Source organism: Zootoca vivipara, chromosome 14, assembly GCF_965207765.1.
Source record: "Zootoca vivipara chromosome 14, rZooViv2.hap1.1, whole genome shotgun sequence".
Lineage (NCBI taxonomy): Eukaryota > Metazoa > Chordata > Lepidosauria > Squamata > Lacertidae > Zootoca > Zootoca vivipara.
The window spans coordinates 8,160,720-8,175,291 of record NC_142597.1 but is presented as its reverse complement, the minus strand read 5'-3'; the positions used below and the strand labels follow the sequence as shown (position 1 = coordinate 8,175,291).

Here is a 14,572-nt window from a genome sequence, read left to right as displayed (position 1 = left end):
CTGGGGCAAAAGGCTGCAAGAACCAAAGGAGGAACTGGGTTTGTCTTTGCAGGGGCAGCCCAAGGGGTGTGCTGTATCATGTCTGCGTCTGGTGGGGGGGAGGGAGCCATGTGACAGCCTTATGCCTTCATCCAGCTGTTCCCTCCGGCATGGGAGGGAGAGTGCATAGGAAGACTCTTGCAAGCCAGATGTTGAAGCAGCTGGACCAAGCAGAGAGTTCCAGGGAGGCAAATAAATTACTCCATAAAACGTTTGGCATCAGACATTTTTTCTTCTCTGTTTCAAACCCTGTGGCACAGCATGAAAGTTTCCCCCTCCATCGTGGGGCCTCATCCTATTTAGAGACACAACCCCCCATCCCTTTCCCTGTTCTCCCAACCCCACCCTCTCATTCAGTTACAGGCAGCGGGAGTCTCCTTCCTTGATGCTCACTGGCTTGCAATGCCCCCATTCTTCCCTTCATTTGCTCTGTGTGATATTTATCAGGGAGCAGCCTGATCAGTATTTTTATTCCATATGCGGACGAGGAGAAGCAGGAAGGAGAATCCCTGCCATAGGAAGCTGCCTTATATCAGACCATTGGTCCAACTAGCTCAGTACACTGACTGGCAGTAGCTCTCCAGGGATTTCTCTCAGCTAAACCTGGAGATGCCAGAGACTTAATCTGGGACCTTCTGCATATAGCATAGAGCTATAGCCCTCCCTTATATGTGGGAGATTCAGGGCAATCGCACAGAACTTTCTTGTGGAATTGATGATGGTGATGGTGATGATAAATAAGCATTGCTGCCAAGTTCCGGCCTGAGAAATAAGGGACTGGACCGGAAGTAGCAGACCAGAAGTATCGCTGCCGCCATTTTGGAACTGGGCAGAGCCATAGCTGCCAAGTTTTCCCTTTTCTCGCGAGGAAGCCTATTCAGCATAAGGGAAAATCCCTTAAAAAAAGGGATAACTTGGCAGCTATGAGCGGAGCATGCTCAGAAGCTACTTTTGATGCTGCTCTGCCCTGTTCCAAAATGGCCGCCACACCAGAAGTCACGCTGCAGCCATTTTGGAACTGGGCAAAGCAGCATCAAAAGTCGCTTCTGGGCATGCTCCGCCCAGTTCCAAAATGGCCGCCGCGCCAGAATAAACCGGGGAAAAAACAAAAAAATCCGTTTTTTCGGCTGGGAACAGCTGGAAAAACGGGGGTTTCCTGGGGAATACGGGAGACTTGGCAGCTATGTAATAAGTCACTTTTTCACAAAGGTAAACAGAAGATGTCTTACAGGAACAAACATCAAAATCAAGTATAAATGCAAGAGTAGAAACAACCTTAAACACTCCAAGTTAATATTTATAAAAGAGGAGATCCAACTCAAGGCACCCCCTTAAAGGAATAAAGAAAGAAAAGCAAACGGTGAAAGTCAAAAGCTTGGGCAAAATAATTTTGCCTGTCACCTTAAAGCAGATAGTGATGGCACCTGCCGTGCCTCCCTAGGGAGAGCATTCCCCACCAGGGAGCCACCACTAAGGAGACCCTTCCTTGTGTGGCAACCGCACCTCCCTTGCTGCTTGTGCGTGTGAGTTTTGTGTAGCACCCACAGGTTGACTTTCTCAACGAATAGGGCATCCCATATTAATTTCCCTATTTAATCTGGATTTGCTGTTTCACATGGAAAATCCGGTACAGAAAAAAAGCCTGTGGAGATGGTAAATATGGTTCAGAAGGGTAGTGGTTAATATGGGGTGGCGGCATGAAGGGGACCTCATGGAGCTGTGGGCAAAAGCATTCCTGTATGAGCAGCACAGAATCCACAACTAACTGGCTGTGTGGAAAGGTCCTCAGACTGTGGATGGGGGAAGTGTGCAGTTGAACACATCTCCCATAAAGAGCCAACAGCTGCCAACTATCCTACACATGGAAAGGTAATGTGGAGAGGGAGAAGGACCTGTAGCTCGTTCTCTTGTCCCCACTCACCCCAGATGTTGAATTATTATTTTAAAATTCAGGGGAGCATTCAAACAGAGGGCTGTACTTCTCATAGGCATCTGGTTGGCCAGTGAAAAGGACTAGTTGGGCCTTTGGTCAAATCCAGCAGGGTTCTGCTTCCGGTGCCCTCCAGATGTTCTGGACATCCACTCACATCAGCCCCGGCCGGCATTGCCAATGGTCAGGAATAACAGGAGTTGCAGTCTAGTGGGGCCTGGAAAACATCAGGTTGGAAAAAAGGCTACCCTGAACCCATTGGTACCCAGCTAATCCCCTCTGCCCTCCTGGTCTCCCAACCGTCAAGCCCTTCCCCATCTCTGCTGTCGTCTCATGCTCCCTTCAACTCCTCCCGTGCAATCTCCTCCTGCCTCCCCTCCAAACAAGTCGCCAGATGGGGCTCCCATTACAGAAGCACTCCCTCCAAATGGCCACCTTGTCAGTTTGCATTTCTTGGTACAGAAAGTATTGGTCTGACATGTAGATATCTTTCCTATTCTACTTAATTCAAGAGGGTTCTGGAAGTTTCCCTTGTGAAAGAAACAAGCAGAAGGTCCCTGGTGTTTGGGTTATTCCTTCAGAGAAGCTGAGTACAGCTGGCTTAAACTAGTTCTGTTACCTCTTTTTGTCAAGGTCATGCTGACTATATAGTGGTACCTCGGGTTACGTACCTGATTCGTTCCGGTGTGCAGTACGTAACCCAAAAATTACGAAACCGAACAACAGTGAAAGTGTGCTTCTGTGCATGTGCGAACTGCGCAGAATGCTTCTGCGCATGCACACACGGCAAACCCGGAAGTAAACGTTTCGGGTCCGCCGAGTACGTTACCCGAAAAGTTCGCGACCCAAACTGTACATAACCCGAGGTACGACTGCAATAGTAAGGCCAGAAGGAGCCTGGATTTCACTTTCTCTTGCTATCTCTTTTCCTTCTGGTGTGGTGTTCTGTACATAGTATGCTTAGTGTTAAGGCTTAGACTTATAAGTTACTGTAAGTTTAAGTTAAGTCTGCTGCAACTGGATTTCTTATGGACAGGGCCAATCCTGAATGTATTGGATTTGTGACCGTGATGCTCATTTGCCTTCAGTAGCAGTAAAGCTCTGCTAGATGAAATGCAATTGCCTCTGGTCTATTTTTTTGGACTCCTGCAACGTGTTTAAGTTTTTTACTCTGCTAACTATAAGTTGGAGTTCTGCTTTGGATCATATTCTGTAGAATTCATGATATGCCTCTCTGTCTCTCCTCCCTGCCTGCAGGTGGCCACGCACCTTGGCTGGCATCACCGCCTACCAGTCATGTCTGCAGTACCCCTTCGCCTCTGGGAACGGGGGGCCCGGCTTGGAGAAGCAAGCCTGGAGGCGCTGTGACCGCACAGGCCGCTGGGAGGAAGGGGACTATTCCCACTGCTTGTACACCAACGATATCACCCGTGTCCTCTACACCTTTGTGCTGGTGGGTTGCTCCTCGGGGTGCCCCCATCGTTGCCGGGGGCTCGCCCTGCCCTCCCTTGCAGCTGCACAGTTAGCATGGCCATGCCAGCTCCCAGCCGGCCATGCCTTCAATGTCCTTTTCTCCATTAGGAATGAAGAAGCAAATGTGTAGGCCCTGCAATATTGTCTTATATACCCTGCTCTGAGTGGCAGCAGCTCTCCAAGGTTGCAGGCAGGGGATATTCCCAGTCCCAGGTGGAGGCGCTTGGGGTAGAACCTGGGACCCTGCCGCTGAGCATAACATCTGGGCTACCTCTCTTATTTTATGTGTCAAGCGCTATGTTGACATGGGCCCCAACCCCTTTTCTGTGCTCCCAGATGCCCATCAATGCCTCCAACGCCCTGACCCTGGCACACCAGCTGCGTGTCTACACAGCCGAGGCGGCAAATTTCTCGGACATGATGGATGTAATCTACGTTTCCCAGATGATTGAGAAGTTCACTGGTTACGTGGACCAGATTAAGCAGGTAACTGAGTCGTGTGTAACAGCATTCCTTCTCCCTGGAGACCTAGAGATGTGGCGATAGACTGCTTTGCCTCTTTTCTTTTGGCAAATGTTTTGTGCCACTGGGGAGGTGGTAATTCTGTATTGATTTGTTATGGATGTTTGTATGTGATGCCAATAAAAGGTTTGATGATGATGGAACAGCATTCCTACGTTCTTTGCTTTCCCCAAATGCAATGCAGAGAGCAAGCTGCTTGCCTGCGATTCCTGCTGTGTTTTCCTCTATGCCTCAAAACACAGGGGCTTCCCTAGAGAGAAACCTTCCACATGGGGCTACCTTTGAAGGTGACATGGAAACTACAATTAATCCAGAATGTGGCAGCTACACTGGTGACTGGGAGTGGCCGCTGGGAGCATATAACACCAGTCATAGCTGCCAAGTCTCCCGTTTTCCCCGGGAAATCCCCGTTTTTCCAGCTGTTCCTAGCTGAAAAAACAGGGTTTTTTGTTTTTCCACGGTTTATTCTGGCGCAGTGGCCATTTTGGGACTGGGCGGAGCATGCTCAGAAGCGACTTTTGATGCTGCTTTGCCCAGTTCCAAAATGGCTGCAGTGTGACTTTTGGCACGACGGCCATTTTGGAACTGGGCAAAGCAGCATCAAAAGTCACTTCTGAGCATGCTCCGCCCAGTCCCAAAATGGTGGCAGCGCTACTTCCGGTCTGCTATATCCGGCCCGGTCCCTTATTTCTCTGACAGCAACTTGGCAGATATGACACCAGTCCTAAAAGATCTATGCTGGCTCCCAGTACGTTTCTGAGCACAATTCAAAGTGTTGATGCAGACCTTCAAAGCCTTAAACAGCCTCAGCCCAGTATACCTGAAGGAGCGTCTCCACACCCATCAGCTTGCCCGGACACTGAATTCTTCCTCCAAGGGTCTTCTGGTGGTTCCCTCACTGTGAAAAGCGAAATTACAGGGAACCAGGCAGAAGGCATTCTGTGGAACGGCCTCCCGTCAGATGTCAAAGAGAGAAATGATCACATGACTTTTAGAAGACATTTGAAGGCAGCCCTGTTTTGGGAAGCTTTGATATTTTGGTGTGTTCCTTTATACCTGGTTGGAAGCCACCCAGAGTGGCTGGGGCAACCCAGTCAGATGAGTGGGGTACAGTAAATAAATAATTCATTATTATTATTATTATTATTATTATTATTATTATTATTATTAGGGCCACAGGCCCATAGTGGTAGATTGGAAGCAATAGTGGTCAAGGCCCTGGTGCCTCTCAGCACAAGTTGTTGGGAATGCCAGGTGGGGAGAGTGGGTTGTGCTCAGGCCCTGCTTGCAGGCTTCTTAAAGCCATCTGGCCTCTTTAAGAACAGGAGTCTGGACTAAGATCGAGCAGGGTTGTAATGCTGGGTGGAGGTGGAGTCGCTTTCATGTTCTGTACATTGTCCAGTGCGCTCTTTGCATTTAAAGCAGGGATGGGAAAGCTGAGGTCCTCTAGACAGGCTTCGAAATTAGCACATTTTGTGCCTAAAGATTCTCCATTTGCGAGCACCTCAAAAAGTCTGGGTGCAATTTTTTTGCACCTGGCTGACGCTGAAGGATTACTGAAGTCTCGAAGTATATCTTAAGGACAGACAATATGTTAAGGAGTTTAACAATAAAGAGTAGAGTGCTTTGAAAGCTGAAGTATGGTACCGATATTTTTTATTGTAAACACCAAATTAAACATGTATGAACAATTTCTGCTAAAAATGTGATATTAACGATGTGTCACCTATGTGAATTGCATATTAATTCATCCTTATCAAAATAATAAATAAAAAGTGTTGCTGATCTCCCCACCCCCATCCCGACAGTGGCGATTAGACATTCTGTTTTAGTGCCCACAACACAGGTCCCATAAGCCATTTGGCTCCTAGCCTTTCTACCCGTTTCTATCACTGCCTTCAGATGGTGATGGACTCCTGGCCCCACCAACCCCAGGCAGCATGGCACAAGAATGCTGGGAACTGAAATCTAACATCTGAATAATAATTAATAATAATAATAATAATAATAATAATAATAATAATAATAATAATAATAACAACAACAACAACAACAAATTATTATTATTAGTTATACCCCACCGATCTGGCTGGGTTTCCCCAGCCACTCTGGGCAGCTTCCAACAGAAAAAGGAAATAAAATAATCTATTAAACATTAAAAGCCTCCCTAAACAGGGCTGCCTTCAGATGTCTTCTAAAAATCTGGTAGCTGTTTTTCTCTTTGACATCTGATGGGAGTGCGTTCCACAGGGCGGGCCCCACCACTGAGAAGGCCTTCTGCCTGGTTCCCTGCAACTTGGCCTCTCGCAACGAGGGAACCGCCAGAAGGCCCTCGGTGCTGGACATCAGTGTCCGGGCAGAACAATGCGGGTGGAGACGCTCCTTCAGGTGCAGTGGTGCCTCGCTAGACGAATTTAATTCATTCCACGGGTCTTTTCTTATAACGAAAAATTCGTCTAGCGAATCCCATAGGAATGCATTGAATTGTTTTGCCCATAAGAACGCATTAATTGAATTTCAATGCATTCCTATGGGAAACCGCGATTCGCTAGACGAATTTTTTGTAAAATGAATTTGTCTAGTGAGGCAACCTCTGCTCGAAAAATCCTTTCGTTAAGTGGAAATTTCGTTAAGCAGGGCATTCGTTAAGCGAGGCACTACTGTATACTGGACCGAGGCCGTTTAGGGCTTTAAAGGTCAGCACCAACACTTTGAACTGTGCTCGGAAACATACTGGGAGCCAATGTAGATCTTCCAAGTTATGTGGTCTTGGCGGCCGCCCCCAGTCACCAGACTAGCTGCCGCATTCTGGATTAGTTGTAGTTTCCTGGTCACCTTCAAAGGTAGCCCCACATAGAGCGCATTGCAGTAGTCCAAGCGGGAGATAACTAGAGCTTGCAGCACTCTTGTTAGACAGTCTGCAGGCAGGTAGGGTCTCAGCCTGCGTACCAGAAGGAGCTGATAGACAGCTGCCCTGGACACAGAATTGACCTGCTCCTTCATGGACAGTTGTGAGTCCAGAATCACTCCCAGGCTGCGCACCTGGTCCTTCCGGGGCACCATTCAGGACCAGGGAGTCCTCCACACCTGCCCGCTTCCTGTCCCCCAGAAACAGTACTTCTGGTCGCAGGTTCCCCATCCCTGATTTAAATCATCTTTTTTGCTGCAGCCCTGGGGTTTCCCCAGCAATGCCTTGGAAGATCTCACCCTTGTCTGCCTTCCTGCAGCTCACGGACGTCATTGTGGAGATGGCCAGCAACATGATGCTAGTGGATGACCACGTTCTGTGGATGGCTCAGATCGAGGACAAGGCTTGCACCAGCATCGTCCGCTCTCTAGAGAAGATTGCTGCCTACACTCTCAGCACCAGCTCTCAGTACATAGCCGTGGTAGGTCATACCAAGAGATGTTCAGATGGGGTAGGGGAGGGTTGTGGGCAGTTTGGCACAGACACGCCCAGTATTTTTGGGCAGCTGCTGGGGACCAAGCACTTTGACAGGGCTCACCAGCAGGGCCGTCTTAAGTATATCCAGGGTCATGGTGCAAAGATCCCTCCGGCGCCCCCCTTTCCCAGAGTTGCTGAACTTTTTATGGTGCTGCTGGCAGCTTTGCAGGGCTGGAGGGGGTGGGCAGCAGCTGGAGGGTGGCTCCTTCGGTGTGGAAGAGGCGGAGGCTCCGGATGCAGCGCTGCTTCAGCGAGGCGGGCGAGGACAGTGAGCTGATGCTGGGAGGCACCACGTCCAGCCTCTGCCTCTTCCCTGGCGCCCTCCAGAACTTGGCGCCCCGGCGCCCCGTGCCACTTGCCTCTATGGGAAAGACGCCCCTGCTCACAATTGCTGACAGTCAGCTCAGTTACCCACCCAGCAACCTGTCCATGGGCTTATCTGGGAGCTGCCTGCCATTTTGAATTTCCCACAGTGCCCTGGAGTGGCCATGGTAGCATTGTGGGAACTTGAAATGGCAACTGGTATGTCACAGTGACCGGGGTGGGCTACTTCAGAGTAACGACTCCACGCAGCTCTGCATTTTATCCTTTTATTGGTGCTGTGTATTTACAGTGCTGAAAACAGTGCTATTTACAGATGGTCAGTACATGTTGTCAGTGTTGCACAGAACCTCCGAATGGCGATTAGCGCGTTTTCCTCCAGCAAAGTAATCTTGGCATACTGAATCTCCTCCCCCGGCGCTTCTTACGCAATTCCGGGGTCGGTGGGATCGGCCTCTCTCCCACCGTCTCCCTGCTCCCCTGTTCCTTTCCCCGGCGGTGCCTGGGCTCCGCTAGGGTACTCATGCTCCTGTTTCCACTTCCTGACTCACCACTCGAAGTCTCCCCCCTCCCCGCTGGGGGAGGAGCTGGTGTTCAAGATGGGAGGGGGCTGTCGGTAGCTCTTATCCCTCACATGGTACCACCAGTTACACTTGGAGCCAGGAGAGAGCAAGGGAATGAGGGATGGAGGAGGTCACTGCAGGGCAATTTATTAAGGGAACTAATCCATCAGAGGAATAATAAAAAGGTGTGGGTAGTAAGAAATATTCATATTGAGAGAAAAGGGGTAGTTTCCAGTTAACTGGGGGGGGGGGCAGAGAACAAGAGTGTGGATCTGTGCCACCATACCTAGCAATGACACAATTTACCTGGGAGTAAGAATGGGGAAGAAATACGATTTAAACGAGAATTTACCTTATTCACACTTTCTGAAACAATATGAGAACCGAAACACAGCCTTCCTTCAAAATTTGCACTTTTGCAATGCAGCTACCCCAAAAAAACGCACATATTGGGGTAAAGCATGCATAGAAATGTGTATATTAGTGAAAATAATGCGCAGAAAATGCATTATATTGGGGGAAATCACTGTGCAAATATGTGGGTCTTAGGCAAAATTGCATACAAACATGCCGTATATCAAGAAAAATGCGCACTAAAATGCGGTGAACTTTCAGGAGGGCTTTAAAAAATAAGTATATAAATAAATTGCAAATGGATGGGAAGAGCTAAGCTTAAGACTAGGAAAAAAGGGAAAGTGGAAAGGACAGCTTTGCCCATCTTTACCTGGGAGGCATCCCAGGTCTCATAAGTCTGGTACCTTTGTTTTGGCAGAACACAAGGAACATCGCTTTCGAGGCCTACCTGATCAAGCCAGACAGCTACGTGGGCCTGAGTTGTACAGCCTTTCAGAAGCGCGAGGTGGTGCTCAGCAGTCGGCCGCACCGGCAGGAGAGATATGCCGAGTCCTTGGCAGACCAGCAGCTGAAGTTCCGGTGTGCCACAGGGCGGCCAAACATCTCCCTGGCCAGCTTTCACATCAAGGTGAGGTGGGGAAGGGCAGGGTTGGGTCAGGTCGGGTGGATAAAGGAGAGGAAAGGATCTTGGCAAACCATTATAGGATGGAGTAAGCAGAGCAGAAATCCAGGCAGCCCTTGCATGGGCAGGGCAAGTGCAGATGAACTGCATTCAGAGAGTCTGCTACTCAAACCAGCGGGAGATCCATGATCAGGTCTCACAACGTGCTTTTGGCTAAAAGCAACCACTGAGTGAGAAGGAGGCACTTGAATCAGCACCATAACACTGGGGGGGAAGGATTTGGGAACACAAGAAGCTTCCTTATACAGGGTCAGACGGTTGGCATATTGAGACCAGTATTGTCTACACTGACCGGAAGCAGTTCTCTAGGATTTCAGAGCGAGGTCCCTCTCAGCCCTCCCTGGAGATGCCAGAGATTGAACCTGGGACCTTCTGTAGGCAAAGCAGAAGCTCTGCCACGGAGCTGGGTTATTTCTCAAACCTCCCCCCACCATGCTATGTACGGTCCAGAATGTAGCTATCTTTCAGATGTCACACTTCTCCAACTTTTGCAATGCAATTTTGGGGCTTAAGGAAAGTGCCAACCTGTATGTTTGGGAGAAATGTGTTTAGAAAAGTTTGAGAGGAAATCTGTTGAGAAACGCGTATTTAAAAACAAATTCGCATGTAGTTTTTTTTAAAAAATAAACAGACAAATAAATGGTCTGTAGCCATCTTGGGTTTACTCAGAGTAGACCCTTTGAAATTAATGGGCCCAAGGTAAAGGTCAAGGGACCCCTGACTGTTAGGTCCAGTTGCAGATGACTCGGGTTGCGGCGCTCATCTCGCTTTACTGGCCAAGGGAGCCGGTGTACAGCTTCCAGGTCATGTGGCCAGCATAACTAAGCCGCTTCTGACGAACCAGAGCAGTGCACGGAAACGCTGTTTATCTTCCCGTCAGAAGGTATTTATCTACTTGCACTTTGACGTGCTTTTGAACTGCTAGGTTGGCAGGAGCAGGGACCGAGCAACGGGAGCTGACCCCGTCGCGGGGATTCAAACCGCCGACTTTCTGATCAGAAGCCCTAGGCTCTGTGGTTTAGACCACAGCACCACCCGCGTCCCAAGTTAGACATGCCCATTCTCTTTAATTGGTCTGCGTGGGGCTGGCATTGGATGCAACCCATTGTGACTTAATGCATAGAAAGGAAAGAGTGGATTTATGAATGGATGAAGGGGTGGGGCTGGGATGCTGTAGCTGTACCTGGCAACATGGATCATAAACTGAACTGGTAGAAGTCAAGTTTCCTGTGTGTGTCCCCAGCCCAACTCTCAACAGGCTGGGACTGGGTTGTCTTTGTTTTGCTGGGTGACCCCTTTGTTCCCTGTCCCATCAGAACAGCATTGCTCTGGCCTCCATTCGGTTGCCTCCTGATCTCTTCTGCCCGTCGGCTGCTCCCTACCCCTCAGCTCACAAGTACAAGCTCCAGTTCCTGGTGTTCCGCAATGGCAAACTCTTCTGCAGCACTGGAAACTCTTCACACCTGGCAGATGATGGCAAGAGGCGCAGCGTGGCTACTCCAGTGATCTATGCAGGAACACGTAAGGATCCCAGTGCCTCTTGGCTTGAAGTAAGGCTAGCCAACAGGGGGCCCTTCAGATGGGTTTTTCGGGGGTGGGGAGCTCACCTTCCCTAAACACAGGCCACACTGGCTGGGGATGGTGGGAGTTGTAGTCGAAATAATCTGGAAGGTAAAGGTAAAAGGTAAAGGACCCCTGGATGGTTTAAGTCCAGTCAAAGGCGACTATGGGGTTGTAGCGATCATCTCGCTTTCAGGCCAAGGGAGTCGGCGTTTGTCTGCAGGCAGCTTTCCAGGTCATGTGACCAGCATGACTAAACTGCTTCTGGTGCAACAGAACACCTTGATGGAAACCAGAGCGCACAGAAACACCATTTACCTTCCTGCCACAGCGGTACCTATTTATCTACTTGCACTGGTGTGATTTCGAACTGCTAGGTTGGCAGGAGCTGGAACCGAACAATGGGAGCTCACTCCCTTGGGGGATTCAAACTGCCGACCTTCCAATTGGCAATCCCAAGAGGCTCAGTGGTTTAGACCACAGTGTCACCCGCTCCCCATGCTGGTTACTCCTGCCTCAAAAGGCATCGCTTAAGAACCCGTGTCTGAAAGCACAGTGTGTCCTTCCTTTAAGAATAAGGAAAGGAATAACCAAATGAAGCACACAACTGATCAGGAAATATCTGTGTTCTCTTCAGATAATGAGCATGTATTATTATTATTATTATTATTATTATTATTATTATTATTATTATTAATGGGGTGTTAGGGGAGGGATAGTATTTCATCCCTCTCTGTTGTGCAAGACAGCATCTGTTCCGCTCAGCCTGAAGGCAGCTTGCAGCCTCTTTGCCCATTCCTCGTTTGGTCTTCTCCAGATGGCTGCGGAGTGAGCAACTTCAGTGAGCCCATCGTCATCTCGCTGCGACATTTGGGAGAGGGCACAGACCGCACGGCCGCTTCCTGGGACTTTGACGTGCTGGCTGGGTACGGGGGCTGGAGAGCTGAAGGCTGCCAGCTGATTGGCCTGGAGCCCAACGTCACCACCGTCAGCTGCCGGCACCTTGGCAATGTCGCTGTGCTGATGGTGAGGCATTGGGGAGGGGAGGGCTGGCCCACCGAGGGCTGGCCCAAGGGAGCTTTGCTTTGCCCGGCTATATTCAGCTAAGGCTGCCATGCAGGCAGTGATCTCTCCACGGGAGCTAGAACACCGAGATCCCCCTTAGTGCTTTCATTTCAATTAAGCTGCCTTAATTTCTAACCACTGTGCTCTGTTGGACCTTATTCAAAGTGTTGGTGCTGACCTTCAAAGCCCTAAATAGTTTTGTCCCTGTATACCTGAAGGAGCATCCCCATCGTTCAGCCCAGACACCGAGGTCCAGCTCTGAGGATCTTCTGGCAGTTCCCTCCCTGCGAGAAGTGAGGTTACAGGGAACCATGCCGAGGTCCTCCTTCTCGGTAGTGGTGCCTGCCCTCCCATCAGATGTCAAGGAAATAAACAACCACCTGACTTTTAGAAGACATCTGAAGGCAGCCCTGTTTCCGGAAGTGTTTCACAGTTGATGCTTCCCTCCCCCCCCTCTGTGTTTTGTTGGAAGCTGCCCATAGTGGCTGTGGTAACCCAGTCCGATGGGCGGGGTATAAGAAATAAATTATTATTATTCTCTCTCACACAGGAGCTGAGTAACTTTCCACGTGAGTCCCCGAGCCCAGCTGAGGTGCTGCACCCTGTCATTTACAGCTGCACTGCTCTCCTCCTCCTTTGCCTCTTTGCCACCATCATCACGTACATCATCAACCACAGGTGAGTATCCTGCCCCATCTCCCTTGCCTGCCCCCACGTCCTTGGCCTTCTTACTTGCAACAAGGCCAGCGGGTGTCAGTGCCTGCCAGCTTCCCCCACCTCCTCCTTTGTCTCAGTGTCAACTTTGTAGGACTCAGCAGGGGGGGGGGAGGATGGGGATCGATCCAGAATTTGCTGTCTTTGGCCACGAATCTACCTGCTGTTGGTGTACCTTGCCTTCTGCCCTACCTGCCACAATGGCCTGTGGTCCTTCCCCAGCTCCTCCACCCACCTTCCTTTTGTGCCTGTTTCCCCCGCAGCACCATTCACATCTCGCGGAAGTGTTGGCACATGCTGCTCAATCTCTGCTTTCACATTGCCATGACGTCGGCCGTTTTCGCGGGGGGTGTCACCCTCACCAACTATGTGGTCATCTGCCAGGCGGTGAGTATGGCAAGGAGGACCTCATCCTATGGGCAAGCAGTTGTTTTTCCAGTGGCAACACTGATGTTGTACCCAAAGGAAACAGAAGCAGGCTGCCTTTGCCTCTGTAAGAAATGTCCCGTGGGCATGGCATCACATTATTAAATGGGACAAATAAACACAGAGATGGCATCATTGCTGACAGCGTTCTTGGAAGCACCATTGTCATGGGGCATTCCATCCCAGATCTGACAAGTGTCTCCCAGCCCTTTAGTGCAACTGATCCACCGGAGATGACTGTGTCCTCTGCCTTTACTCTCTACAGGTTGGCATCATTCTGCACTACTCTGCCTTGTCGACCCTTCTGTGGATGGCTGTTATGGTGAGAGTGATCTACAAAGAGGCGACGTGGAAGGCACCGCAGCAGCAGGAAGGGGAAGCCCCCCAGCCAGCCCCCCGCCCAATGCTACGGTACCGAGGAAAAAGGTCTCATGGGGAGGGAGCTGTAGGCTGCAGGAGGCTGGGTTCAAGAGGAAACTAGTCATGATGGCAGTAATGCTTCTGAATGCCAGTTACTGGAAACCACCAAAGGGGAGAGTGCTGTTGCGCTCAGGCATCTGGCTGGCCAATGTGAGAACAGGATGCTGGACTTGACAGGCCATTGGCCTGATCCAGCAGCGCTTCTTACGAGGCGACTCTTGTGCCTTCGGGGAGTGGATTGCTCCTTTTTGAACCAAGAGAGAGGGACTTATTCTCTCCGTCTCCAGCCCATGGAAGGTTTGCAGGTATAATTCCCATATCCAGGAGATCAACAGTGGTGACTTTCTTTGTGTTTCAGATTCTACCTGATAGCTGGTGGGATCCCCCTCATCATTTGTGGGATTACAGCAGCAGTCAATATCCATAACTACGGGGATCATGACTCCTAGTAAGTAATCCAAAATTCTCCTTTTTATACAGCAAGGTTTCATGTGTTAGGAGAACTGGTGGCATATCCCAAATGCCAGTTCCTGGGATAGATGAGGACTAGCCAATGTTGCTCCTTCCACCTATTGCAGGACTCCAACTCTTATCAGATCCAGCTAGTATAGCCAATGATCAGGAAATATGGGAGTTGTATTCCCCCCCCCCAAAAAAAATCTGGAGGGCAGCATATTAGCTGCTGCTGGGCTAGATGCTCTTAGTGTGCCTCTTTCGGCATAGATTATTCACTTCCTTCTGGACTCAAATCAGCACCACCTCCCATAGAGAACAAGGCCTACAGTGATTACTCTTCCTTCTCATACCTACCAAGTTCCTGTGGGAGAAATAAAGGACCGGACCGGAAGTAGCAGACCGGAAGTCGCACTGCAGCCATTTTGGAACTGGGCAGAGCTGCATCAAAAGTCGCTTCTGAGCATGCTCCGCCCAGTTCCAAAATGGCCGCCGCGCCAGAATAAACCGGGGAAAAACAAAAAAATCCATTTTTTTCAGCTGAGAACAGCTAGAAAAATGGGGGTTTCCTGGGGAATACAGGAGACTTGGCAGATATGTTCCTT

General features: G+C 49.8%; 1 protein-coding gene across 1 annotated transcript in view; it reads left to right on the top strand.

Moving 5' to 3' along the window:
* The window catches only part of ADGRA2 (adhesion G protein-coupled receptor A2), a 117,344-nt gene that overhangs the window by 95,442 nt on the left and 7,330 nt on the right, over positions 1-14,572 (top strand). The window contains exons 9-18 of the mRNA XM_035139199.3: positions 3,227-3,422; positions 3,779-3,928; positions 7,192-7,353; positions 9,066-9,275; positions 10,646-10,850; positions 11,707-11,915; positions 12,505-12,632; positions 12,932-13,055; positions 13,360-13,505; positions 13,873-13,962. Of these exons, the coding sequence (XP_034995090.2) occupies positions 3,227-3,422; positions 3,779-3,928; positions 7,192-7,353; positions 9,066-9,275; positions 10,646-10,850; positions 11,707-11,915; positions 12,505-12,632; positions 12,932-13,055; positions 13,360-13,505; positions 13,873-13,962 (1,620 nt within the window). The remainder of the gene's footprint in view (positions 1-3,226; positions 3,423-3,778; positions 3,929-7,191; positions 7,354-9,065; positions 9,276-10,645; positions 10,851-11,706; positions 11,916-12,504; positions 12,633-12,931; positions 13,056-13,359; positions 13,506-13,872; positions 13,963-14,572) is intronic.